Source organism: Littorina saxatilis, linkage group LG7, assembly GCF_037325665.1.
Source record: "Littorina saxatilis isolate snail1 linkage group LG7, US_GU_Lsax_2.0, whole genome shotgun sequence".
Lineage (NCBI taxonomy): Eukaryota > Metazoa > Mollusca > Gastropoda > Littorinimorpha > Littorinidae > Littorina > Littorina saxatilis.
In genome coordinates, this window is record NC_090251.1 from 13,465,070 (window position 1) to 13,492,792 (window position 27,723).

Below are 27,723 nucleotides of genomic sequence, written 5' to 3' on the forward strand. Positions count from 1 at the left end.
GATTGACCACACTCATGTGGTTGTTCCCCTGTGTGTGTGTGTGTGTGTGTGTGTGTGTGTGTGTGTGTGTGTGTGTGTGTGTGTGTGAACATATGTCTTCATGGAACCAGAATTAGCAAAAGCAGCCTTGCATTGATCGCACTTAAATGGTCGCTCACCTGTGTGTGTGTGTGTGTGTGTGTGTGTGTGTGTGAACATGTGGGCCTTCAGGGAACAAGAATGAGCAAAAGCTGCCCTGCATTGACCGCACTTATGTGGTCGTTCCCCTGTGTGTGTCAACATGTGGTCCTTCAAGGAACCAGATCGAGCAAAAGTAGCCTTGCATTTTCCACACTTATGTGGTCGCTCACCTGTGTGTGTCATCATGTGGTTCTTCAGGGAACCTGAATGAGCAAAAGCAGCATTGCACTGACAACACTGATGAGGTCGTTCACCTGTGTGTTTGAACATATGTTTCTTCAAGGAACCAGATGTAACAAAAGCAGCACTGCATTGATGGCACTAATGTGGTCGCTCATCTGTGTGTGTCAACATGTGGTCCTTCAGGGAACCAGACATGGTAAAAGCAGCACTGCATTGACCACACTTATGTGATTGTTCCCTTGTGTGTGTGTGTGAGAACATGTTTCTTCAAGAAAAAAGATCGAGCAAAAGCAGCACTGCATTGATTGCACTTATGTGGTCGCTCACCTGTGTGTGTCAACATGTGGTTCTTCAGTGAACCTGAATAAACAAAAGCAGCATTGCACTGACAACACTGATGAGGTCGTTCACCTGTGTGTGTCAACATGTGTCTCTTCAAGGAACCAGAATTAGCAAAAGCAGCACAGCATTGATCGCACTTAAATGGTCGCTCACCTGTGTGTGTCAACATGTGGTTCTTCAGTGAACCTGAATAAACAAAAGCAGCATTGCACTGACAACACTGATGAGGTCGTTCACCTGTGTGTGTCAACATGTGTCTCTTCAAGGAATCAGAATTAGCAAAAGCAGCACTGCATTGATCGCACTTAAATGGTCGTTCACCTGTGTGTGTGAACATATGTCTCTTCAAGGAACCAGATGTAGCAAAAGCAGCACTGCATTGATGGCACTTATGTGGTCGCTCACCTGTGTGTGTGACCATATGTTTTTTCAAGGCACCAGACTCAGAAAAAGCAGAACTGCATTGACCGCACTTATGTGGTCGCTCACCTGTGTGTGTGACCATATGTTTTTTCAAGGCACCAGACTCAGAAAAAGCAGAACTGCATTGACCGCACTTATGTGGTCGCTCACCTGTGTGTGTCAACATGTGGGCCTTCAGGTGACCAGACAGGGCAAAAGCAGCACTGCATTGACCGCACTTATGTGGTCGTTCACCTGTGTGTGTCAACATGTGGACCTTCAGGTGACCAGACTGGGTAAAAGCAGCACTGCATTGACCGCACTTATGTGGTCGCTCACCTGTGTGTGTCAACATGTGGTCCTTCAGGGAATAAGATCGAGCAAATGCAGCATTGCACTGACCACACTTATGTGGTCGTTCCCCTGTGTGTGTCAACATGTGGTTCTTCAGGGAACCAGACTGGGTAAAAGCAGCACTGCATTGATTGCACTTATGTGGTCGCTCACCTGTATGCGTTAGTAGATGTCTCTCCAACCTGTTTGGAAAATCAAAGACAGAACTACAATGTGAGCACCGATGCACTTGTTTACGTAGATGTTTAAACGTGTACTCCTTCAGTCGAGTTTTACCAGCAGACAAGTGTGCTCCTGTGCTGTTTGTTTTTAGCTGTGAATCAGTGTTGAAGTTACTTTCAGTACCAGACAGCTCTTCCCCTGCCTCTTCCTTCAGCCAGGTATCACTGTCAGCACTGGCTGCAGCTTGTCCTTCTCCTGCCTCTTCCTTCAGCCAGGTATCACTGTCAGCACTGGCTGTAGCTTGTCCTTCTCCTGCCTCTTCCTTCAGCCAGGTATCACTGTCAGCACTGGCTGTAGCTTGTCCTTCTCCTGCCTCTTCCTTCAGCCAGGTATCACTGTCAACATTGGCTGCAGCTTGTCCTGTAACAGACAATTTGATGACACATTCTAAAAGCAAATAGTATAACCAAAGGAAAAACCTGGTCCTCAGATTGCTTCCAAAGTTATAAATATACCAAAAGATATTCTGTGTTGCAAATAATGCTACCATGTTGGAGGACTGCCTTCACTTTTTAACCCAATGCCCCCTGACAAAAAAATGGCAGGCAGCCTTCTTATCCTGAGCAAAGGGAAACTACTCCGCACAACATGCACACATACAAAACAAAACAATTCATGTAAAATCATAGAGTACTCACATTTATATAGAAGATGGCAGAATAACTCGAGAATACACTATAGTTTCATATGCAAGTATGTTCTGTCCACTTCCGATGTAATAAATGTTGTTTAAAAAAACAATCCAGCAAGTGTTCTTCAAAAACGTCCAACGTGTCAGCCTTCAGTCCTCATTTACACCAATATATGTTGAAACTCCCAGAAAAATCCTCCCGAAAGTCCTGTTGTCGAATAACAACACCCAGATCGATGTCAAGACTCATCCCCTTTCACCTCTTCAAGTAGAAAACCTTCAAAAGGCGTGTCAGAATCGTCATCTGAGTTCCCCATGATCGAACACCATACTTCCAAACCTTCGTTCAACGCCATTATGTCAGCCAAAAAAATCGCAAACTTTGAAAATTCACAGCGAACACACTATCGCATCGATTCAAACTCTGCAAACGCCAGAATGAAGCAGCCGGAAGGAAGTGCATTAATCACATCCGGTCGCAAGGCCTTATGGGTAAGGCTCAAAGCGAAAGTGAAAGTAGGTGACCTAGTGTTTAGCGGGCCATGCCGGGCGTTTCAGGGATTTCATAGGGCACTTCCAGCGGGCCATGCCGGGCGGTTCAGGGGGCATTGGGTTAAAAGAAAGTGTTATAAAAGCTTAATTACATGTCTTTCTTTGGTGTTTAACGTCGTTTTCAACCACGAAGGTTATATCGCGACGGGGAAAGGGGGGAGATGGGATAGAGCCAGTTGTCAATTGTTTCTTGTTCACAAAAGCACTAATAAAAAATTTGCTCCAGGGGCTTGCAACGTAGTACAATGACTATTACCTTACTGGGAGAATGCAAGTTTCCAGTACAAAGGACTTAACATTTCTTACATACTGCTTGACTAAAATCTTTACAAAAATTGGCTATATTCTATACAAGAAATACGTAACAAGGGTAAAAAGAAAAACAGAATCCGTTAGTCGGCTACATGCTGGGGAGCATCGGGTAAATTCTTCCCCCTAACCCGCGGGGGGTAATTACATGTCAAAAACTAGGCAAAGAAAGCACTTTTTCAGAAGCTCAGTTTGTGTTAGGCGTTAGTCTTGCCTTGTTAGTGTATGTGGTGAACATTACTGTACAGCTAGGGGCCCGTCATGGGCAGCGCATCTCAACTACATGTACTTTCTTGCCAACATCTGAGAGAGGAAGTGCCCCGAAGGTCCTTTGTTTGCTTTCATTTTATTGATTACCATACTTGTGGTGCCTTTTAAAGCAAATCATGCCGCATGCGTGCAGATGATCTTCATGCAGTGATGCACAGTGGATTCCCCAGATTCGTCAAAATCGGCCAAAACTCTCCCCAAACAGTCAGATCAATATAGTGAGCAGTATCTCTTTCAGCTATTCAGGGCTAACACCTTTCCAGTTCTCGCTGAAAATCCGGTTTTTGAAAACGTATAAAACCGAAAAATCCGGTTTCTTAAAGTAAAACTTTGTTCTTTGTCCCTACAAGATAATAAAAAAAGCCTTTGAGCTTCCGGGGGGCGCTGCCGCGGTCCCTTGCCTTTCAGGTGTTTCACTTTTTGTGTGTGTTAGCCCTGGCTATTCTTACTGGTATGTAGTAAGTCTATGGTTTTGCCATAAAAGACCTAAATTCGTCACACACATGAGATAATCATAGTAATTAACCTTTGATCGTTAATTGTGATCACATTTTTAGAGTAAACATATCAACATATGTATTTGTTTGTTTGTTTATTTGTTGCTTAACGTCCAGCCGACTACGCAGAGCCATATCAGGACGAGGAAGGGGGGGATGAAGGGGGCCACTTGTCAAGCGATTCCTGTTTACAAATGCACTAACCCATTACTTGTGTCCCAGCAGGCTTTAGTAAAACTAAATTAATACCTACTGGAAGATTACCAGTTTCCAGTATGTTAAAATAGGCTTAACCTATCTACTGCTGGACTTACATCAGAACACTAACAGATTAAACTATACATGAATCGCGAGACAAGCGGCAAGAGAAGAGATTTTTGGAAAAAATACAGGTGAATGAGCAAGAAGGCAGAAAAAAGAAAAGAATTCATGAAGAAAAAGAGAGCATGACAGGAAAGAGGAACCAAAAATCTATCTAACAGCAAACTAGAAAGCTCCTGCGGTTCCAAAAACAGGAGGGGCCTTTAATTTCATAACCGCAGTGCCCCACTGCGGGAAACATATGTATTATATTTTCATATTCAGAACTTGATGTAGAATACGATGCAATCAATTTTGAATCTGTTTGCACATTTTTTATTTCATGATAACTTTAATGAGCGAACTAATTAATAAATTTTTAAGCCTCCAAGCGGAAATTTAGTGCAATACCAAAGTCCGGCCTTCATCGAAGATTACTTGCATGCTTGTATTCATGTTTTTAACTCAATCGGGGCGCATCTAAATTGTCCCCTGTTTTGCCTCCCGGCGCACGATTTTGACCCATTTAAAAAATAATTTAAAAATCAACAACACAAGACAACCTTACCTACCTTACATTTTTGCAAAGTTTGAAACTTGCTCTTTCAGAAAATATTTGAAAGAATGTTGTCTTTTGTTGTCTTCACATCCAGTCAAACTACCTCTTTGAAGCAAAAAAACAAAAACAATTTCTATGTCATGGGTTCATCATACACAATGTCATGATCAACACTTTCATTGTTCGAATCATCACCCAAATCAGGGACCTATATTTAGAGGGATAGGAAACTGGACCGCCGCCTCACGCGAAATGCGTGCCTACCGCGATGCGCGAGACGCAAATAGCATTCGGCTTCAGCGTCAGCTGACTCCAGTGGCTTTGTGCATGGGAATTTACCGTCCAGTTTATTTCTGTTTACTGCGTTTTCACTTGGAATTCGACAACTCTTGTTCAAGGTGAGTGTTTATATTTATCATTTGTTTGTTTGTTTATTTGTTGCTTAACGTCCAGCCGACTACGCAGAGCCATATCAGGACGAGGAAGGGGGGGATGAAGGGGGCCACTTGTCAAGCGATTCCTGTTTACAAATGCACTAACCCATTACTTGTGTCCCAGCAGGCTTTAGTAAAACTAAATTAATACCTACTGGAAGATTACCAGTTTCCAGTATGTTAAAATAGGCTTAACCTATCTACTGCTGGACTTACATCAGAACACTAACAGATTAAACTATACATGAATCGCGAGACAAGCGGCAAGAGAAGAGATTTTTGGAAAAAATACAGGTGAATGAGCAAGAAGGCAGAAAAAAGAAAAGAATTCATGAAGAAAAAGAGCATGACAGGAAAGAGGAACCAAAAATCTACCTAACAGCAAACTAGAAAGCTCCTGCGGTTCCAAAAACAGGAGGGGCCTTTAATTTCATAACCGCAGTGCCCCACTGCAGGAGTTTATATTTATCAGGAGTCCAAGTTTTTGTTTTCTTTTTGTCATTCAACCATCGCCATGCATTCAACTCATGAAAACTGACGTAAGTTAGCATCGAAGTGTGCAGTCGGTTACCCCACCGGGCACGGCTTTGAGAAAAAATGGCGTTTTCATGCCCCAATACGCGATGGTTCCATTTTCATGATGAAATTATTCATTGTGGATTTTTTTTGATTTTTTTTAAATCGGCAGAGGTGCAAGCATTCACTAACTTTGTAAATAATTTGAAGTTTTAATTGATTTACACTAGTTGTTATTGTTGAAAGTAAAACTGAAAACGGTGTCCCGTGAAATTATTCAACAGGGCCGATGTGCAAAAGTTGAATTTTGCGACAAGAAAAATACATAAAAAGAAGCATTTGATTTTAAAGCTGCCCTGTTTGTGTTGTAATTTGTTTATGATAGTATTATGCATGACAGCAAACCTTTTAATTGTGTTGTAATTTGTTTATGATAGTAATGCATGACAGCAAACCTTTTAATTGTGTTGTAATTTGTTTATGATAGTAATGCATGACAGCAAACCTTTTAAACATGAAGTCCGTCGCGATATAACCTTCGTGGTTGAAAACGACGTTAAACACCAAATAAAGATTAAACATGAAGTCCATGATTTATACAAAAAAGTCTCCTCAAGTCTCAGAATTAAAATGTTTTCAGCAGGGAAGCCTCGAAAATGCGTCTTTTTTTTGCTAATTTTCAAAAGTTTTGCAATCAATATCTTCAACAGAAAAATTCTGAAAATGTCAGAAAAAATGTAATGGTGTTAATGATTATGTTTTTGAAAGCAAGAAGCATCCATGGTTCCTTTCTTTTTCTTACTTTAATTAAATCATTGCATTAAAGTTGGGATATTTGGACATATTTGCAGATGATAACAGAATTTCAGTCCTAGTCTAAGAGCCATTGCTGCATGACTCTACTGACAATCAAAGAGTCAAATAAATCATAAAATATGTCATGTCATATATGAAAAGAAAGGGTTTTTCCTGCACAATTCATCTGTACATGTGTCATATCTGTACTGCTGTTTATCTGACTTTAATTTCATATAATAATGATAATTTACAGATTTACAGTCAAGTCAAAGTCAAAGCGTATACATGTTTTTCAATTTTGTTAGTGGTGAGCTGTTAATTTTATACTTATAAAGAAATTGTCACTAGGCCTCGAAAGGACCTACTAGTCTTTCTATCAACACATTTCCAAGGCTACTTCTGTACTTGTTGGAAATATCAAGTTGATTAAATTACTATATATTTCCTTTTTATTTTTCAAGCTTGACGAGGGTGCTCCAGCAGAACCTAGGGAGTGGGGTGATTTTTTGATTGAGGACTGCCCTGCCCCGGCGAAACGTTGTTCAAGAACTTTTTTTTATTCAAGAATATTCTAGAATGTTCTAGAATGTTCTAGAATTTTTCTACTGGCATTATTCTAGAATTTTTTGGCTTGTAGAATATTCTAGAATATCGAACAAAATTCAAGAACAGCAACAATGTTCTAGAATATTTTTTTTCAAGAATGATCTTATTCAAGAACATTCTTCTTCAAAGTTCAAGAACTGTGATCCCTTATTTATAAAACACTTTTAATTTAGTTTTTTGTTCTCCACTTATAGTTTTGGTTGTGTTTGTTACACATTCGAATTATACTACAAAATAAAGCCAAACAAACACTTGGTTCATTCTTCAAATGTTATATTGTCACAAAGAAGTGAAATAGATGACAAGTCGATCTTGGGCTAACAATGTTCACAAGCAGAATGTGTCTTCAACATTTGTCATCACTTTTCTGAAGTACTGGAACTGCATGGATGCAGATGCGGTACCGCTTCTCCAGGAAAGGTCACTGTCACCGGCATCCCTTGTTGGATGATTCCCATGGCCAACTTCACTGTCAGTCTGTGGCAGAGCATGGTGGATTTGATTCAAAAGAAGGCTCAGTATCAGCTTGAAGCTTTGCAACATTGTGTCCTGTAAAGCCTGAAACACAATGCCTACATGCAGTTTACAAAAAATCATTCATTCAAAAACTTGGAAAAAGGAACAAAAATGAAGAGTTAAATGTCCGCAGTTTGTTCTTTTTGGTATGTAATTATGGTATATTATTGATGAAAACACATTTTCATCTGAAATAAGCCATTTTTCTCTGAGACGTTTTGCCCATTAATTGATTTAATTCATTCACTGGGTGATTAATTACTTCCACAGTTCGTTGACAAGACTCTTACCTTTTCCTCCAGTGATATTTTATTTATGATGTGCTTCATCCATGGTACTTCCAGTGAGAATTCATCCAGATATCTTCTTCACCCCTCTTTCCTGGACCTAGTAAATAAGAAACAAAAAAAAGTTTTAACAAAGGATAAACTCAAACATCAGACATTCCAAAGATCATCATCATAACTAGAGTGAATGTGAACCGAAAACTTACAAACGTATTGCTTGTCATTAATGTCATTCAATCAATCAATCAAACCAATTTTGATGCAATGGTTAATGTTACCTTAAAAGTACATAATTCTATCAATACACTTTCGGAATATTTGTTATGATTGTCATTGTTTTAAATACCCAGGCATGTTTACAATTTGAAGCACTTTTTTCAATTTCATTTTCAGAAACCTGTTTTCAATTTTGACCAAACCAGCCAGTTTGCTAGCGGCAAATTTATGCCAAATCTGTGAGTTCCAAACCTCAAACAAATTCAGCAGAAGTTACAGTCTATAGTTTATACTTTGAAACCAACAGGTTTCGTTTATTCTGTCCAACAGTGCCAGCAGAACGCAAATCACGGCAGACTTTCTGTTTGCAAACAGACGACACACTGACACAGAAAGGCGGCCGTTAAACCCAACAATCAAATCATCACATGATTAAACAGTACTTTTGCTTAAAATGCAGTTAAGTTTTATACATCTGCCATTTCTCATGTGTCAGATCGAAGAAGAAACTTTTAAAATTGAAGGCTGGTTTCGATTTCACAGTCACACAGTGACACACATGTTTACATCTATACCATGTGTTGAATAAAACAAGCAAAACCAAAACATACTTACTGAGTTCATGGAAATGATGCATGGATCAATGTTGTTTTGCTTTGATGCAAAAGTGCTTCAACAAAGACAACAGAGAAAAGGTTTCTAGCTGCAGCAGTTCGTTCAAAAGAGTCCCCTTTCCTCATGGTGTATTTACAGAGCGTCGCCATTTTGCTTTTAAGGGAAGTAACTCCGGTGGACAAACTCTGGCACCGGAAGCCCAGAAACCAGGCGCCAAATTCTTTAGAAGCACGTTGTTGGAACTGAGAAAGATTTTGTAATCTCCATTTATCTGAAAAAATGGCATGCCACCGATTTTTCAACTTGTTAGGCATGAAGAAATGCTGTATTCTTCATCCCAAACAAGAGTTTGAACTTGGAGGTGCCAGACACAAAAATGACAGATGAGTGAAACTGAAAGCACCATGGGTGAAACTAAGAGCAGCGATCTCACTTGAGTGGCAACAAGCTGTATCCTGATTTTCTCAGGAAAAACAAAGGTAGGTGTTTTATAAAAATTCTTTTATGTTTGATATTGTTGTTTGTTTTAGGTGACATACTGATCCAGGTTTATTAAATGCTTTCTCTCTTGTTTGCAAGATTTTAAGTGAAATCAGTTGAGTTAGAGCTGTAGGATTTGTTGAACTGTCATTTGTTTTGGTAGGATTGCATGACTTTTTACTCAAGCCCTTTCAAACCTATTCTTTTCAGTCTCTGTGTAACTGTAAGTGTAATTTGCACATGTATCATTCATTGATTGTAATATATATGTGTCTGACAGTGATACTAATAGTCAAGTGTCAATCAGCAAGCCGGCACTAAATTGTTTTATTTTTTTCAAATAATTGTCTTCTAAGTATTAGCTAGTCAATTACAAGACTTTACAGGAGACTGAGTTTGGTCAGGAACATATATTTATACTTATAGAAATTCCTGCATGAACAAAGATGATTACTATTAGTATTATTTGTAAATAGTTCAGTATTTACCCCTTATTAGTAAATATAAATATATATATATATATATATATTCAAACTTGAGCATTTATAATTATATATGTATTATAATGGTTGTTCTAATTTGATCACTTCTCATTTTTACAGATGCTGCATCAAAAGGCAACAAGCTGCAAACCATTAACCCATCAACATCTTGTCAGAGAGTGCAAGTCTTTTCAAGAGCTTTTTGTTTGTTTGTTTATTTGTTGCTTAACGTCCAGCCGACTACGCAGAGCCATATCAGGACGAGGAAGGGGGGGATGAAGGGGGCCACTTGTCAAGCGATTCCTGTTTACAAATGTTTCAAGAGCTTGAAGAGGTGCTCAAGCCAGTCAAGGCCATGGGAATAGTGATGCAAGAAGAGATTTACTCAGGTAATTAAGTGAAGGCAATCAACATTTATTGATTTAAACCTTTGTCACAACAAAATTTGGGATAATTAAATGAAAGCACAAAACATGATTAATGAATTATTCCTAAACTGAAGAAAAAATGGCTTGGAATTGCAACAAAAAGTCTCTTTGAAAATCAAATTAGTTAAATACTGTAATTTCTTTCATTCCTGGCCCGTTGCATGTCAGTCCCCCAAAACTCTCTGGATGGCATTTCTGGAAATGAAGCTAACTAAAGTTATCATTTAGTTGTTTCAATACTTTTATGAATGGTGACTTATTTGATAAAAACATTGACATGGCACACTTGATTTGACAAAATTCACAAAACATTTTTCGATTTTGTAACCATCATTTCTTGAACAGTTAATGTTCTCAGCATCCAGGCGACTGATACATACATTTGGTGTGGATAGAATCTGCATGAAGAATACTTCATAACTGTATTGTTTATTTTGTACGAATTGTAGTCATTTTAAAACGGAACAAAATACATAGTAATAAAAGTATCCAGAACAGGAATTTTGCATTTGGACACCTTGACAGATTTCTGACCATATTATTGATTAACCATGATGAAAAAAAGCACCACAAAGAAACATTTAGACTTTTAAAATTGTATTTTCATTACACTTTACAGGGCATCCGCAACCTGCAAAGCATCGGCTCCAGTATTCAGACTGCACCCGGTGTGACCAGTGGAAAGGTTCTTCGCCAAATGAATAACCATCACCGATTTATCATCCTTCGAGTAGTTAAATTACATGTGATAAAGTATTGAATGAAATCTTCTTTTGTCTGCTGTATCAAGTATTGATGGAGGAAAAAATCACTTTAAATATTCTTGTTGTTATTAGTCATTAGATAATTGTACTATCATTCTGATTTGTATGAAGAATATATTCTTAATGGATTTATTCTTAAATGCCAGCACAGAATATTCCAAGATCATTCTGAAAATTGTGTTGAGAGTATTATCAGTATACTAGAAGTAGAACTTCAACCTAGTTTTGAATATTCTAGAATACTTCAAGAATATACTTTAAGTTAACAGGATTCAAGAATATTCCAGAAAAATGTTAAGATTCAAGAATTCTCATTTAATCTTTAGGAATAATTCAAGAAACTTCTAGAATATAAATTCATGAATATTCCTGAACTTTTTTGAATTATTCTAGAATAGTGTTCAGAATATTCTAGAATAATGTTAGGAATATTCTAGAATAATGTTAGGATCATTCTAGAATATTGTTAGGAATATTCTAGAATATTGTCAGGAATATTCTAGAATAATGTTAGGAATATTCTTCAAGTAGGCAAGAATATTCTAGAATTATTCAAGTCCTTTTTCAAGAATATTCCTTACCAAAACATCGAAATATTCTAGTTAAAATTCAAGAATTCTCATTTAATCTTTATGAATAATTCAAGAAACTTCTAGAATATAAATTCATGAATATTCATGAACGTTTCTTGAATGGTTCTAGAATTGTTCTTGACCGTTTCGCCGGGGTGGACTGCTGTGTGCGGAGCTAACTGTTGATCCCGATTCATCAGGAACCGAAGATTTTAAAGATTAACTTAGTTTAACTGATGACAGGTGCTGTGTTTAATAAAAATTACTCAGAAAACGTTTGTTTCTTTGCTTTGTTCTTATTTATTGTGTATGCAACAAAACAAAAAAAACCACTAAAATAGGGAGAGGTGATAGAAAAGAAAGCACGCACCATCACCATCATACCAAAACTTGATGACAGTCTGTATGACAGGAAACTAATTTATTCACACACAAAAAAACAGAGTAGGCAGATGAATGCAGTCGCAATGAATGAAGTATATGTCACTATGTAAATGAGCACAGTTTAAAATTCACACAAGCATCAGAATATTTGCAGTACATGTATCGCAAAATGCACATGACAATGAAAAATAAAACCATTATTCTGCTTCTGGACTTTTAACAGAGTTTGACAGGACAACATAACCAGTTCAGTTCCCAAATATAAGTCATTAAGTGCTTGCACTCCACACATCAGTTCACCTGTACCCATACACTGAAAGTACTGAGGAAAGAGATCAGTATGGACTGCCAAATATGTCCAAAACATGCTAGCCATCTGAATACTGAGTCAAGCTATGTCTACCAGATGCACATGCTACATAAAGTGACTGTGAACATGAATACCTTCAGTCCTGAACCTAAGGAATATCATTCATAAGTTCATGGTACCTTGTCCACATCTGTGCACCCTGCATCTTAATTATTGATGCATGAGTGAAGCTTATAAAGTCTTAGATGTTTCATCATCTCATCCACATTGCCATCTCTTGAGACGATACTTGCCGCTATGGCAGTAAGAGATGATTTCTCTGAAGATATATTAATATAGGCATCCTCTTCAATCCTTTTAATAGCGTTGATGACCAGGTCTCTGAAGGTTGCATTGCTTAGGTGGGTGTTCCTCTCAGCGTCACAGCAGTCTCCCTCAACCAGTCCGTCTAAAACTGCAACTGCATCAGACTGGGTGTCACCGTTGTCAATTCAATGCTCACTGGCTGAAACAGAGAATGATAACATACAACTTAATGAATGCAGTCAGGTAAATTTCAACATCAGGATACACAGCACAATTCATGTTTACTGCTCATCATGTAAAAACTAAAATGAACATGTTCTGTAAGTATGCAGGTTCCCAAACAGATGTCTACTATAACAGAAATCCCCATTCACAAATTCCTACTTCACTGCTTTGAGGAGATGCATTAATCTGTTGGGCTTCAAGGTCGATCCACTGATAACACGGTTTTACTGTGATTGGTATGTTGGTATTCCATGTAATACTATAATAAATTACATTTTTATTTTATTAGGGTAGGTGTTTCAGTTAGATATATATTATTTAAATATTATGATAATAATTTTGAACCACACACGCACACGCGCAGATATATATGGAGTCTAACCTTTCAAATGTGGCTTGTTGTGCTTCTTGGTGACATGTCTTCTGAAACCGCTGAAAAAGGCTGGGACACTTGAAATTCTTCGCAGACGAACGTTGACGCTTTGCAGGAGGCGGAAGAACCGTTTCGCTTGCGATTTCATCACTTTCAGGTTTGGAACCGCTTTCACTCGACTCCACATCATCCTCCGTAAATTCTCAAAAAATGTACTCCAGTGGCAAGTCGTCCCACTTCAGAAAATCCTCTTTTGTCGACATCCTTTATCCCACAACAAGCGCTAAAATGTAAACAGGAATCCGAACAGAATCGGTTAAATTGTATCTCCGGCAGAGAAGAGCTCTGCAAGGGACGGTATTTACAACCGCGGACAGTTCGTGGCATACGCAGTTACCTTTTCCTGCGGTAGGCGTCACCATTCTTGCAGGCGGAGTGAAGGAGTTTCCATCTAATATAGGTCTATGCCCAAATCATCGTCTATTGGCACAAACTCGTCACCAAAATCTAAAATATCATCTCCACTATCATCATCACTTAGATCAAGATCAGAACCATCCTGAATAACAAGTTCTAGCACTCTTTTCAAGTTAATACGTCTTGTAGCAGAACGATCCGCCATCTTGGAAAAGTCAAAACATGTGGGTCACACACCGTCAAAAAAATCAAACATTATTCCCAACAATTGAAGGGAAGGAACTGTTTACAGTGAATGGTACCACTGTAGACAGCCACATGGGTGAAACCTAGGGAAATCAAATATACTGAAATTTTTTGAGGCAGGCGTCCCTGGCGGGCTACGGGGCAGGGCCCCGTTAAGGAGTCCAGGGGGGCAATTAACGCTCCCCCGGCCAAAAACGAATTTTTGCATTATTCATTGTGATTTTGTGGCCTTTCCTGGCAAAAAAATACACTATCATGCAGGTCAAAAAAATACCTTCAGATTCTAATGATATGGTAAAAAGGGTAAACAAAATCAAAACAATTCACAGAAGTAATATTTTGTGTGTGTATCCTTTCACACTTGCATCTTCCAACACAACGACACAATTGATAACAATTAACATTGACAACAGCCATACTACATGAAATAGAAAGTGAACAACTGAACAACTGAAATAAAAGTTCGAAATATTTAATTACAGTCGAACCCACCTAAAACGAACACGCTAGTTGCGAATTTTGACTTATAACGTATTAGTTTTAAGTTCCCAACTGAATACCTCTTTCTTCATGCTTAAAAAAATGCTTAAAACGAATTCTTTGTAACGAATTTATGCTTATAACGAGCACTTTTTGGATTCCCAAGCATGCATAATGTCTGTAATTTACTCACGCTTATGACGAAATCTTTAAACTCGTCCCGAGATCGACATATCGTATCATTTGCATAACGAACCCCTCTTTTAACAAACACGTTTTCATCGCCCCAGAGCCGCTTTGTCTCTAAAAGTCACAAGGCTACAAGGATCTGCGTGTGAGGCGAGATCAAAGGCAGGTCCATTGTGATGGCTGGGTGGCCTTCTTTATAGACACTGACCTTCTTCCCAGGGGTCATTGACCCAGTTTTAGCTATGAGAGGTGGTTCCCCTTCCATATGAGAGAGGAAACGCTTCCTGCACCCGGGTCAGTGACCGAGTTTAACCTATGGGGAGTTTAACCTATGGGGCGGTCTCTTTGATGTCTTGAGAGGAAACTTGGCCAGGGTAGTACATGCACCAGTCACCAGAACTGGTGGACACCATGAAATCGGAGATTGATCAGAATGTACATGTACATGCTTTTACACGACTTTTTAAATGTTACTTCTAAAATTGTGACAGTAAAAAAATCAATCAATTCTCTTAATGCGAATTTCGGTTAAGACGAACTTATTTCCCGATCCCCAGTGATTCGTCTTAAGCGAGTTCGACTGTATAAGAAGCAAACATTGCCAGACAGGCATTGAAATAAATGATGAAACAGAATGTCACACATGCAAACAGCATGATGTAGCACTGCACAAAGTAGAAACTAAGCAGTAGTATCTCATACAGTGGAACCCCTCTCTAAGACCCCCCTCTCTAAGGACTACCCCGCCACGACCTTTTTTTTTTTTTTTAACTTTAACGGATGTGTTTCCTTATATAGTTGTCACCAGTGTAGCGACCACCCCGCTCGAACGTCTAAGGACCAACCTAACAGCTTGTGCAACGACTTTGTCAGACAAAGCCAAGACTCTCAGTCAGCGTAAAGCATCACTGACAAACCGATTATAACCAGTTATAACCTCTCGCGTAAGCAAAGGCACTAAACCGCTGAGAGGTGTGATGGTTGGGTGGGCTGAGTAAACATCACAAACCAATCATCGAGATCAAAGGCAGGTCCATTGTGATAGCTGGGTGGCCTTGTTTATAGACACTGACCTTCTTCCCAGGGGTCATTGACCCAGTTTTAGCTACGAGAGGTGGTTCCCCTTTCATATCTGAGAGAGGAATTGCACTTCCTGCACCCGGGTCAGTGACTGAGTTTAACCTATGGCGCGGTCTCTTTGATGTCTTGAGAGGAAACTTGGCCAAGGTACTGAGATCTGAGGGTAGTACATGCACCAGAACTGGTGGACACCATCGACAATGTCAAACATGAAATCGAAGCAGTTTGCTTGAGGAAACGATCGTCAGCAACTCAAACTTCTGTTTTCTTTTTTTAAGAAAATCTGAGGTGACTTTCTTTGTGGCCCCTTGACCCCGCCCCCTCCCTCTGCAAGGACCCCCCTCCATAATGACCGATTTTTGTCAACATTTTCAAGGTCGCTAGAGAGGGGTTCCACTGTAGTGCAAAGTTCTCAAGGAAAAGCACTTGAGTTCCAAGCACCAAACTTATCACACACAGTTTTAGTTTCATGAACTCCAACCAGTCCCATCGCCATTTGTTGGCTAGACCAGCATTAATAAGATCTGTCTGTGCGTTTTCCGTCAAAACTGGCATCTTTGTCGCAGAAATCGTGTCACCACTTCGTAATGCCTGCCAAAACGCGAGAGAACTTTTTTTTTTTATCGTGATGCAGAGCGAATCCGAAAGTAAAGAAACCTCACCTATGGGGTTTACCGCGAGCACGGGCAAAAGCGCTTCCGTTTCCGGGAAAACTGCAACCGGTTCACTATAGCAGTTCGAAAACGCTTTCCGTAAGTAGTTTCGGGTTTGTTTTTTTGTAAAAATTGTTTGGTTTTTTTTCAGATTGACGGATTTCAGTCAATTGACAGGCTAGTTTCACCCATGCAGGCAGACGTTTACTGTGGGGGTTGTTTCCCTTGGTCAGCGGGGCTATTCACACCGTTAAAAATTCGTTACATACGTCGGATCGTAACATCAGAGGTGCCGGCAACGCAAAGCACAGCTGTCGGATTAGGAAGTCCGATACAACGCGAATGAGTTAATGCCCTTAAACTGTCACTGTCAACCCAGGATCTTTATTATGCACATGCGTAAACACACGGCATGTTATGAAGACACCAAGAGTAACTCACAGTTCAGAGAGCTGACTTTAAGTAATAAATCCCTTCCCAAACCCCGGATTCAAACCCATGACAACAGACATCACCAGTTTCCGCACCAGACCAGTTACCGACCGACTGACTGACTATTAGGGTTTAACGTCCTTTTAGACAAAATGGTCTATATTGGGACAGGTGTTGGTAATACGCTGAAGATATGGTGTGATACTTTGATTCGAACAAGCCCGCCGTGGCTGTCTTCTTCGACACACCAGCATTGGGTTTGTCTCGTCAAAGTATCGAAATATGATCATGATAACAGAGACGAGAGATCATGCATGCGTGTCTTCGTGTTTTCAAAGCCCTGAGACTTTCGCTGTGAACTTGGGATCTTTTTCGTGCAAATGTGTGCACACGGGGGTGTTCGGACACCGAAGAGAGTCTGCACAAAGTTGACTCCGAGAAATAAATCTCTCGCCAAACGTGGGGATCGAACCCACACTGATAGCGACCAACTGGCTACAAAGCCAGCGCGCTTACCAACTGAGCTACGTCCCCGCCCCAAAAGATCGACGAGGATGGGACCAGCTACCGACCGAGTGTTTCTGCCCATTAGTCCCTCCTGGCCTGATATCACACAATCACATGCACGCCTGTGCCCGCAAACACACAAATTGTCCAGCACACATGCCCCATTCCTTACCAGTACTAAACAAGTCGCGTAAGGCGATATTACTACATTTAGTCAAGCTGTGAAACTCACAGAATGAAACTGAACGCACTGCATTTTTTTCACAATGACCGTAGTCCGCCGCTCATGCTTTGTTTGTTTGTTTGTTTGTTTGCTTAACGCCCAGCCGATCACGAAGGGCCGGGATATCAGGGCGGTGCTGCTTTGACATATAACGTGCGCCACACACAAGCAGGGCCTAGCATTGGAAAAAGTGAGTTCAGCTTACAAAGGCGGGGGTCTTGGGGCCGCAGGAGGCCCCCAGTGGGGTCCAGGGGCAGAGCCCCCCGAATTTGAAGACTTTTTAGAGATTTTATTTTACCTAAAATGCCCCCCCCCCCCCCCCCCCCCACCCCAAAGAAGATTGAGCATCTAAATTATGCCTTCACAGAAATAGCAACTTTTCGGAGCCATAGTCCGTGTCGGCACATTACTTCGGAACGAAATCCAGCCATTCCCACTTCCAGGAATACCTGGATTCTTTGTCACTGAATGGCTGACCACGTTCAACAATGTCGCTTCGCGACATTATTTCAAGTCTAGAGCCACAAAACACCGGCACAAAGCATGCTCGCGCGATGCCAGAGGAAGTGCGTACTCAAGCAAACTGTCAAACCGATTGAGAATTGAACCGAATGGCGCACAAAACAAAAGCTGGGACTGTTTGGGTTTACCGTTTGGGAATAACAGGTTTTTGCATTTCGGCGTACACCAAATCGAATTCCGCGTACTGGAGATGTTATTTCGGCGTAAAGTACGCCGAACCGCTTACAATGCCAGGCCCTGCACAAGACAGAAGTCGCAGCACAGGCTTCATGTCTCACCCAGTCACATTATTCTGACACTGGACCAACCAGTCCTAGCACTTAAACCCCATAATGCCATACGCCAGGCATTGCCAATTTTAAAGTCTTAGATATGACCGGGCCGTGGTTCGAACCCACGACCTCCCGATCACGGGGCGGATGCCTTACCACTAGGCCAACCGTGCCGGCGGCTCCGCCGCTCATGCAAAAGGCAGTGAAATTGACAAGCCTGTTTAGCACGGTAGTGGTTGCGCTGTGCTGCATAGCACGCTAAAATTATTGTACCTCTCTTCGTTTTAACTTTCTGAGAGTGTTTTTAATCCAAACATATCATATCTAATATCTATATGTTTTTGGAATCAGGAACCGACAAGGAATAAGATGAAATTGTTTTTAAATCGATTTCGGAAATTTAATTTTAATCATAATTTTTATATTTTTAATGTTCAGAGCTTGTTTTTAATACGAATATAACATATTTATATGTTTTTGGAATCAGAAAATGATGAAGAATAAGATGAACGTAAAAATTTAATTTTAATTACAATTTTCAGATTTCATAAAGATCGGTCCAGTGAGTAAAAAGTTACTCTGAATCTCTCTATACACACACACACACACACACACAGACACAGACACACACAGACACACACACACACACACACACACACACACACACACACACACACACACACACCACGACCCTCGTCTCGATTCCCCCTCTATGTTAAAACATTAAGTCAAAACTTGACTAAATGTAAAAAGACTAGCCTGATATCACACAACACATGCTCGCCTGTGCACGCATGCCCACAGACACACACCCAAGACACATGCACACACAACCTTGCTTGCTGTAAAACACAGGGTACAGATACTCACCATGTGTATGTTGCTGGGTCATAAACCAAGACTGTGGTGGCTCTTCAGCGACATCAATCTCAATCTTCACCTCCGTCTTCACTGCCGGGTCCTCTCTCTCCATCCTGTGACAAGGAGACAATCATGCAGAGTTGAAAGTTATGTCTCACAAACAGCACCAAATCCCCTACCCTTGGACAGTGGAACCCCCCTTTTAAGACATCCATAGATCTGAGAAAATCAGCTAGGTCTTAAAAAGGAGGGAGTCTTAAAATGGGGGTAAATTCACAAAGGCGATGAACAGAAAGTCTGAGAAAGGAGGGCCTTAAAAGGGAGGGGTTTGTAATATGGGGGGTTCGACTTTACAACTACTGTATGTGATTTCCGGGTGATTTGACCCCGTGGAATAAAAGGGTGCATTCCCTGTTGGTGCACTTCCTGTGCAAAGGTGTTTTTCTTGTATGCAGGGTGTGCACCCGGGTGCATTACCTGTAGGGAAGTACGACAATGCTCAATCTCAGCTGTGCTTCCCTTGTGACATTGAAAATGATGTTTGCTAACTTGATGAATTTCTTCATTTAAAATTGCAACACATGCTCCCTGAAAAATGAAACAAGTCGTGTGAAGCGCAAAATTAATGCATTTAGTCATGGCTCACTACAGTGGCTCGGGAACTGGCGAGTCCCCGAGTCACTGACCGATCGACTCACCAGTTCCCAGATTGACAAAAGGGTCTTTCCTGGCAAAATTGTATAGATAACAATGTCCACCAAAATACCCGTGTGACTTGGAATAATAGGCCGTGAAAAGTAGGATATGCGCCGAAATGGCTGCGATTTGCTGGCCGATGTGAATGCTTGATGTATTGTGTAAAAAAAATTCCATCTCACACGGCATAAATAAATCCCAGCGCCTTGAATATGTGCACGATATAAATTGCATAAAAAAATAATTTTAAAAAAATCCCTGTGCTTAGAACTGTACCCACGGAATACGCGCGATATAAGCCTCATATTGATTGATTGATTGATTCCCGAGCCACTGTAGTGAGCCGGTTACGGAGCCCTCAGGCTTGGGGACCGACTTTCTCCACAAACTACCTATATATATATATTTTTTAATCCGATTTGTTCATTTTATTTTACGATTTTCTTCTTAAGTTCAATGCAAAGAACTGTGATTTTTGCTATTTTTTTTAGAATGATTCATGGAGCTTAGTTTCAGAAAGGCCTAATTGTATTTTGGAAACAGCACGATCACTGACCAGCAACTGACGTAACAAGAGTAGTGGTTCGCAGGTGTCAGAGATTCTGTCAAAGCAAGCAATTCGATGCAAAGCAGACTTATGTTTTGTTGTCATTTGTTTGTTTTTGTTTGCTTCCATGTTCATTTGTGTATATACCTCCAGACCAGTATTTCACGTTGCTTGGTTCGCGGACGCACTGGAGTGACTTGTGACTGCATGACTAGCTTTGTTGTTGCAATCTCAGTTTGATCACTAAAGTGCTTTGGAGTAAAGTAGAATCGAGCAATTAGGCTGGTTAAGAAGAAAACGAGAGAAGTTAATAAGATGATCAAACGTTTGTTGTTTGAAGTGTTCGCTGCATGGGCTCGAACCAACAACTTCACACACATGAGAGCAAATCGCTAACAAACCCGAGCAAAAATTGCTAATGAACCTGAACGCAAATCGCTAACAACTGCAGAGCTAAGATGAATATCTGCTGGATAGGGAAAACTAAGAACGTCTAATTTGTGAGGTACTGTCCGCAACTGCCGGTTCCCGAGCCACTCCGGTTTTTGTTTCCTTTTGGCAAAAGCTATACACACTCCTAGTGTACAGTATACAGGATCGATGGGTCTGTATACACTCTGATAATGAAAAGCTCTGTTACACATTTCTTAGCCAATGAAATATCCCCTTACAAGTCGTTAGGAAGTAGCCAATAAAAACTTGATCTGACATTGACTCTCTTTTTCGGAGTGTCGAAGGTTGGCAAACACATACTACATGTATATATATATATAGTTACAACCACTTCTGGGTCGATACACACTCAAAGTGTGTTCAGTGTGTTCAATACTCAGATAACTGCCGTGCAGCATCAGTTTTTGTGTGTGTTTGTCTCAAGAGTACATGTACATTGATACTATGAATCGAAAGTGCACTGCTTTCCTTTGCGAAATAGCGTTGAATGATGAGCGTTGATGTGATTTTCTGGTCTTTTATGTACACTCTGAGAATGAAATCTACATTATAGGCACAACAACAACAAATGTTGGTTTAGGGTAACCCGACCGACCCTGGCCCTATTTTTTTCCGCTGACCCTAAAACTTTTTTTTTCATTTCTCAAACCATACAGAGACTAAGGGAAGTAACCTCCTTTAAAATCGACAAAATTGAAGACAAAAATATAAGAAAAAAACAAAAAACACAACATACAGATCCTATCTTTTTTGGTCTAGGTACCCTAAACCAACATATATTTTTGTTCCCCAGGCTCAAGAACCACCAGTCATTTTATTTACTTATTAAGGAGATTTCTATAGCGCATAACAAAAAGCACTTGTATGCATTAGTATGTATCTCACAAAATACTAACCTTCCAATTTTCCCCCTAACTGACATGTTAAGTCTTCTATTCTAAGCTCAGTCGGTAGCGAATTGTATTAGAGATCATGAGGTCGCAGGTTCAAGCCTTGCCATTGTCTTTTTACATTTAGTCAAGTTTTGACTAAATGTTTTAACATAGAGGGGGGAATCGAGACGAGGGTCGTGGTCCTGGCAAAATTGTATAGGCATAGATAAAAATGTCCATCAAATACCCGTGGGACTTGGAATAAAGTTAAAAAAAAATTCCATCTCACACGGCATTAAGTCTCAGGAAACATGAATACACGCATGCAGGAAAAAAATATGGGTAGCGCCGTATGTATGGCAGCTCGCTTTCCCCGGGGAGAAAGCAGCCCGAATTTCCATGAGGGTAAACCTCACTGGACTGTAAATCTTATCCATCCAATCCTATCCAAGCTCTGAAAATTAAAAAAATAAAAATTATGATCAAAATTAAATTTCCGAAATCGTTTTAAAAACTATTTCATCTTATTCCTTGTCGGTTCCTGATTCCAAAAACATATAGATATGATATGTTTGGATTAAAAACACGCTCAGAAAGTTAAAACGAAGAGAGGTACAGTAAAGCGTGCTATGAAGCACAGCGCAATCGCTACCGCGCCAAACAGGCTCGTCACTTTCACTGCCTTTTGCACTAGCGGCGGACTACGTTCAGTTTCATTCTGTGAGTTCCACAGCTTGACTAAATGTAGTAATTTCGCCTTACGCGACTTGTTATTTTGTATTTCTTCAAAATTGTGTTTAACTTATTCCCCCCTCCCCCCTCTTAACTTTGCTTTCTTTTATTTTGCTCTATTCTTCTTTATTCCAGGGCATTTTGGTGTTCGATTGTGGGTGAGAGACAAAAGACTTTGAACGAGCTGTACAAAAGAAGAGTGATGCGAAAGGCTGGAATGATTGCATTTGCAAATGACAGACACATCCCAGACATTTTTCTGGAGTTCGGTGCTCCATCAATTTCTCAGAGCGACAACCGAGATGAATTCACGGCCAGTATAATTACCGAGGTCGCACAATTATGGCCCGATCTAAAAATAGTGCATGGAAAACCGAGAGTCAAGGCCCTGTTGAAAGAGCAAATTCAGACATAAAGGATATGCTGGTAGCATGGATGAGCGAGAACAAGACTACGAACTGGACTGCTGGCATCAAATTTGTCCACTTTAGAAAGAACACGAGTCACCACGCCATTTAAAGCAATGTTTGGCACGGAAGCCAAGATCGGTCAACAAATCAACAACCAACAACAAACCACCACCCACCAACCAACCACCACCCACTACCAAACAACCAACCACGACTCACGACCAACCACCCACAAATAACCAACAAACATCAGCAGAAACCTCACCAACGACAATTGCAGAGAGGTTTCAGGCATTATATACGTTTAGGCATTACGTGTAACATTTCAGGCATTACAGTAATGCCTGGTTTCACTTTAATGCCTGCAACAGGTTTCAGTGTGTAATGCCTAACAATGATTTTCAGGCATTACACGTAATGCCTGGTATTTTTAGGCAGTACGTGTAATGCAAAGTGGTCACAGGCATTACGCGTAATGCCTAAACATTTCAGGCATTACACGTAAAGCCTGGTTTCAATTAATGCCTGTAACATATATACCACCACAGCAATTTCTCCATGTGAAATAATATTAAAGTTAATATGATTTGATTTGAATTGAACTGAGATTGCAACAACAAAGCAGCTCACTAATCACTGATTCGAATTTGATGATCACTGAAGTTCATCCCAGTCCACAAACCAAGCAACCATGAGTCACAGTCACTGGTCCCAAGGCTAGAAGCAGCATTAGTTGAACACAATGCAGTACATAAATGATAAACATGGAATCACACAAAAACAACAAACATGTTTAATTTATGGCAAATCATAAATCTGCTTTGCATCGAGATACTTCGACAGTTCTTTGAATTGAACAGCGATTAGAAACTCCCACACAAACACTAAACCACGATTTTCAGGTTGAGCAGCCATGCGAGTGCCGATGCTTGAGCCCACAGGCTCGGGAACCGACTCGCCCAACCTCCAGCCACGGCCATTTTTGTTTAACCTTAATGGGCGGTTCTGGTGAGATTATACCCCCTCTTTCTTTCGGCTGGTAACTGGCTCCACCTCGCGGCAAGATCACACGAGAAAGGAAAAAAAAATAGCGTTGGTCCCAAATAGCATATCGGTTTGGTAACAGTTCGTGTGTAAGTTGTGCATTTTATACGGTAAACAGACAATGGTCGGTTTTGGTGAGGTTATGCCCCTTCTTTCTTTCAGCTGGTAACTGGCTACGGTCAGTTGCTCATTCGTGACCGCTTTCTTACACGTCTTTCTACGTCTAAAACTGATCATTATTAATCTTTCTCCACAGTTCTTTGAATTGAACAGCGATTAAAAACTCCTACACAAACACTAAATCACGATTTTCAGGTTGAGCAGCCATGTGAGTGCCGATGCTTGAGCCCACAGGCTCGGGATCCGACTCGCCCGACCTCCAGCGACAGCCATTTTTGTTTAACCCTTTCGCTGCCAATCAAAACTTGCGTATGTGCATTCCTGACTGCCAGGGAATATTGGAATTCGGGGTGTAATAATTCACACAAAAATCTAGTTCCAAACTGGCAGTAGGTAGGTAAGTAAAACCTATGTTATTTTTAAGGAAAATTGAACCAAGAATCTGTTTTTAGTGTCTAATCATGGAAATAATAATTAGTTTGGCTTATAATGATGTTTAAATATGAACTTTTGAAAAATCAGTCCGGCGCATCTTCCGGTGCCTGTGGATCAAACACAGGTGGCTGTTTTGCTCGCTCCAAGAAAGGATTATAATCACTATCATCTACCTGTTTCCAACGAATCGTCCGAAAGAAGATCTCCCCCTTCCCCTGTCAGTATCCATAATCATTTGCACCCCCTGTAGCGTCAGTCCGGCTTTGTTTTTCCCTACTAGGGCCCGGTCGACTTCCACCATTAGCCATTTTGACGAGTCGAGATTTCTCTCCCCTATCCTGTCGCCAAGGCCAAAAATAGCCTTCAGACGCAAAACCGAGTCACCATTTATGTTTATTCATGAGAATGAGGTATCCTACCAAGCCATTGGCTGCTATTTTTGTGTCAGCAGTGACATCGCACTTCTGGAAAATCCCTGAACGGTGAAGACGGGTAAACCCGTCTTAAGGCGCTGCAGCTGCACAAGCGCATGACGGGTATACCCGTCCTAAGGCAGTCAAGTGGTTAACCTTAATTACTGTAAAGGCAGTGGAGCATCAGATTCTTTTTGATTTTGCACTCTGTGATAACCAACTGCTCTGCGTTCATTTCACAAAGCGCACATTAGCTTCACGACCGGAAGTTAACGCCGGAAAGTATACACATGTTAAACACTCCGAGTGCCTGTAGCCGAGTGCGAATCGGGATTTCCCGAAACCTCATTTGATTTCCAACAAAGCGCCGCATTTCCGGAAACGAGCTGCCTCGTTCTAGAAATGGCAACCCTTCGACTGGCACAAAAAAGTATACCCTTTTCACAGGTCATGAATAATGTATATGAAAAAGGAAGGTCTTATCATAGATCTAAATATAGGTCCCTGGTCTTAAACAGGGGAAGTCTTGAATTGGGGGTGTGGGGGTACACTGTGTAACAATTCTCTCAGTGACACTCAGTTGCTGCTGTCTCGATCTATTTTGAACACAATGATATTTTTTTCCTCAGAGTAGAGTGTTAGTTTGTTACAACTGGCTGAAATCGTCTTTAATTTGAATCAACATTTTGCAACAATCAATCACATCAATATAGCGCACAGACTTGCACATTACGTTTCAAGAGCCCAGATTACCATGCAGTGACAAGAGCCTACTCAGTAAAGGGACGTAATGCTGTCTCTGCAGCCCAGAGAGACTGTGTGAGTTTAATATCTATATATATATATATAACCAGTTAAGACTGAGTAAAAAATTATTACAATCGATAGTTACCAGTGAAAAGTTATATCGGAACACTATTGTGTTTTTGTTGTTGTAAAAATGTAAGATCTGAAACGTTAAAAATTACGTAAAATTGGTGCGTTTTGGTCGAGTGGGATGGGTCGTTGAACTGAGTTGTTACCAAGTTATCAAAAGTGTTTTTGCTTTTTGTAATTCGGTTGGTTTGGTGCGTTATACAATGCAGATCTGCTTTTTCAAGACTAAGCATTGATCACTTTAAAACCCAAGGATCATCATAGGCCATCATGCCCAAGTAACACGCATAGTGAATTCCCACTGGGTTCCCAGTGGTGAATAAGTGGGAAGAGGACGGGAGAGTGGGCCCACTCCCATCCCACAGAACTCCCACAGTCAAAGCTATGGGAAGAAAGTGGTATAGACCTGGGCCGTCCCTTAGTCTCTGGGAAACAAGCTTGCACTTCGACAGAAATGAGATAAAAGTGGGAATTCCCTCTTCGTTCCCACACAGCGTGCGAGGAAAATGTTCCGACGCTGCGAGCGCGAGTCACACTGCGCGAGTCTGCAAGTTGCCCCATCGAGATCGGTGTTGTCAGCACACGCTGTTTACACTAGACTCGTTTGAATCGTAGCAAACGTTGAAGAATACTATCATTCAAAATACACCGAAGTATTTTATATGTGTGTAATTGTTGCAGTTCTGTAAATAACAACTGTTGTCTCTAGAATGGTTTATTTACTCACGTGATGACTAAATATTTTCAAGGATTTTTGTTTTCACTGCGGGACTATTATTCTGCCCTGTTCAGTTTCGCGTTGGGCCTGCCGATTGAGTGTTTGAAATTTGCTACAATTGCCGGCAAATATACTGTGAATACGTTCCGTGCGCGCGAGTATTGCATGTGCATGGATCAAAGATTACATCTGCAGAACACCGAGTAATATAATGGCGGCTTCATATTCAACAAAGTGAAGACGATCAGTGGGATTACTGTCAAACTCGAAGGTTGATGAATGCATCAACACGGCTTTCCCACGTGGCTGCGCGCGCGCTCGTAATCCAGTGTCAAGTTGATTTGAGTGATTAAAAACTAGTGTGTGTGTGTGCTTGAATATGTATCTGTGTGTATCAGTTGTTCTTGGCTTTTTTTTTCTTTATACATTGATGATTTTTAAATTCGCAGGACTCTTGAGACGTTCGCGAGAACCCAGTCCTCTACGGAAGTCAGAAGAAGAAGAATTAAGAAGAAGTCCCACACGTTTCCGATTTAAACCCCACTTGTTTCCCACCTGAATCCCACTTGCTTCCCACCTGAATCCCACTCGCTTCCTACCTGAATCCCACTCGTTTTCCACCCGTGAATCCCACTCGTTTCCCACTCTGAACCCACTCGTGCCCCACCCGTTTCCCAGTCGTGTCCCACCCATTTCCCACTCGTTTTCCATTTACTTCCCACTGGGCTCCCACTGGAAGTCGTAATCAAATCCCACATGGCGCCCATTCCCACAACATCACCATGTGGGATCCCACTTCAAGGCACTTGGGGCCCACATTGGCCCTGGGACATGACTTGTATCATTTTATATCGCATTCTAAGAAAGAGCAGAATTCTCACTATGCGCGCGGTACATTTCTAGAATCGCGTAGCGCAAAATTGGAATTCCTACAATGGCGGCCATGGTTGGAATTCCAACAAAGCGCAGGTCATTTCCGGAAAAGCGCCGATGACGAGATGGGTCGCAACACGATTTCTAAGTAATCAAACTTTGGGTAAAATCTATCAAATTCCATCACAAATCTGCTTCATTAACAAGAACTTGGCATGCTCTTCTCCCTCTAGATAATTGTACCAAATGAAATTGGTGGGGAAGCATTCAGTGTAGAGTTTATTTAGGTTGACGCCAGGCTGGCGTCCTGCCTGTCGCCTGCATCAGTGCATGTGACAATACATTTGACCCCGAATGAAAGGTTTTCTTGCTTATATGGCCCTACTAAAGTTGTGACGCGGTGAATGTGCAGTAAATACGAATTGGTGAAAGTAAAGAATGCAAAGAAAATGCGGGTCTTACCTCCAAAGACAGCGACAGATCGCAGAAACTCGGCAAAATTTTTGCTTTTTCTGCTTCTTTGGTAGATTGGCACTAGT

At 40.8% G+C, this 27,723-nt stretch overlaps 1 protein-coding gene and 1 long non-coding RNA gene across 2 annotated transcripts; both read right to left on the minus strand.

The window, feature by feature from the left end:
- Positions 1-235: 235 nt before the first annotated feature.
- Positions 236-27,723, minus strand: LOC138970738 (zinc finger protein ZFP2-like). The gene is made up of 3 exons (XM_070343239.1): positions 27,647-27,723; positions 19,005-19,108; positions 236-2,043 (listed from the first exon to the last, which is right to left on the minus strand). Exons 2-3 carry the CDS (start codon positions 19,105-19,107, stop codon positions 587-589), a joined length of 1,560 nt encoding a protein of 519 aa, XP_070199340.1. The 5' UTR covers position 19,108; positions 27,647-27,723; the 3' UTR covers positions 236-586.
- Positions 7,408-8,949, minus strand: LOC138970745 (uncharacterized). Its single transcript, XR_011457058.1, has 3 exons — positions 8,790-8,949; positions 7,962-8,058; positions 7,408-7,713 (listed from the first exon to the last, which is right to left on the minus strand). It is a non-coding gene; the product is annotated as an uncharacterized lncRNA (long non-coding RNA).

Coding starts and splice junctions, on each gene's coding strand:
- LOC138970738 (XM_070343239.1), bottom strand. CDS start 19,107: ATGGAGAGAGAGGACCCGGCAGTGAAGACGGAGGTGAAGATTGAGATT. Junction 2,044..19,004: donor GACCCAGCAACATACACATG/GTGAGTATCTGT, acceptor TGTCTGTTACAG/GACAAGCTGCAGCCAATGTT.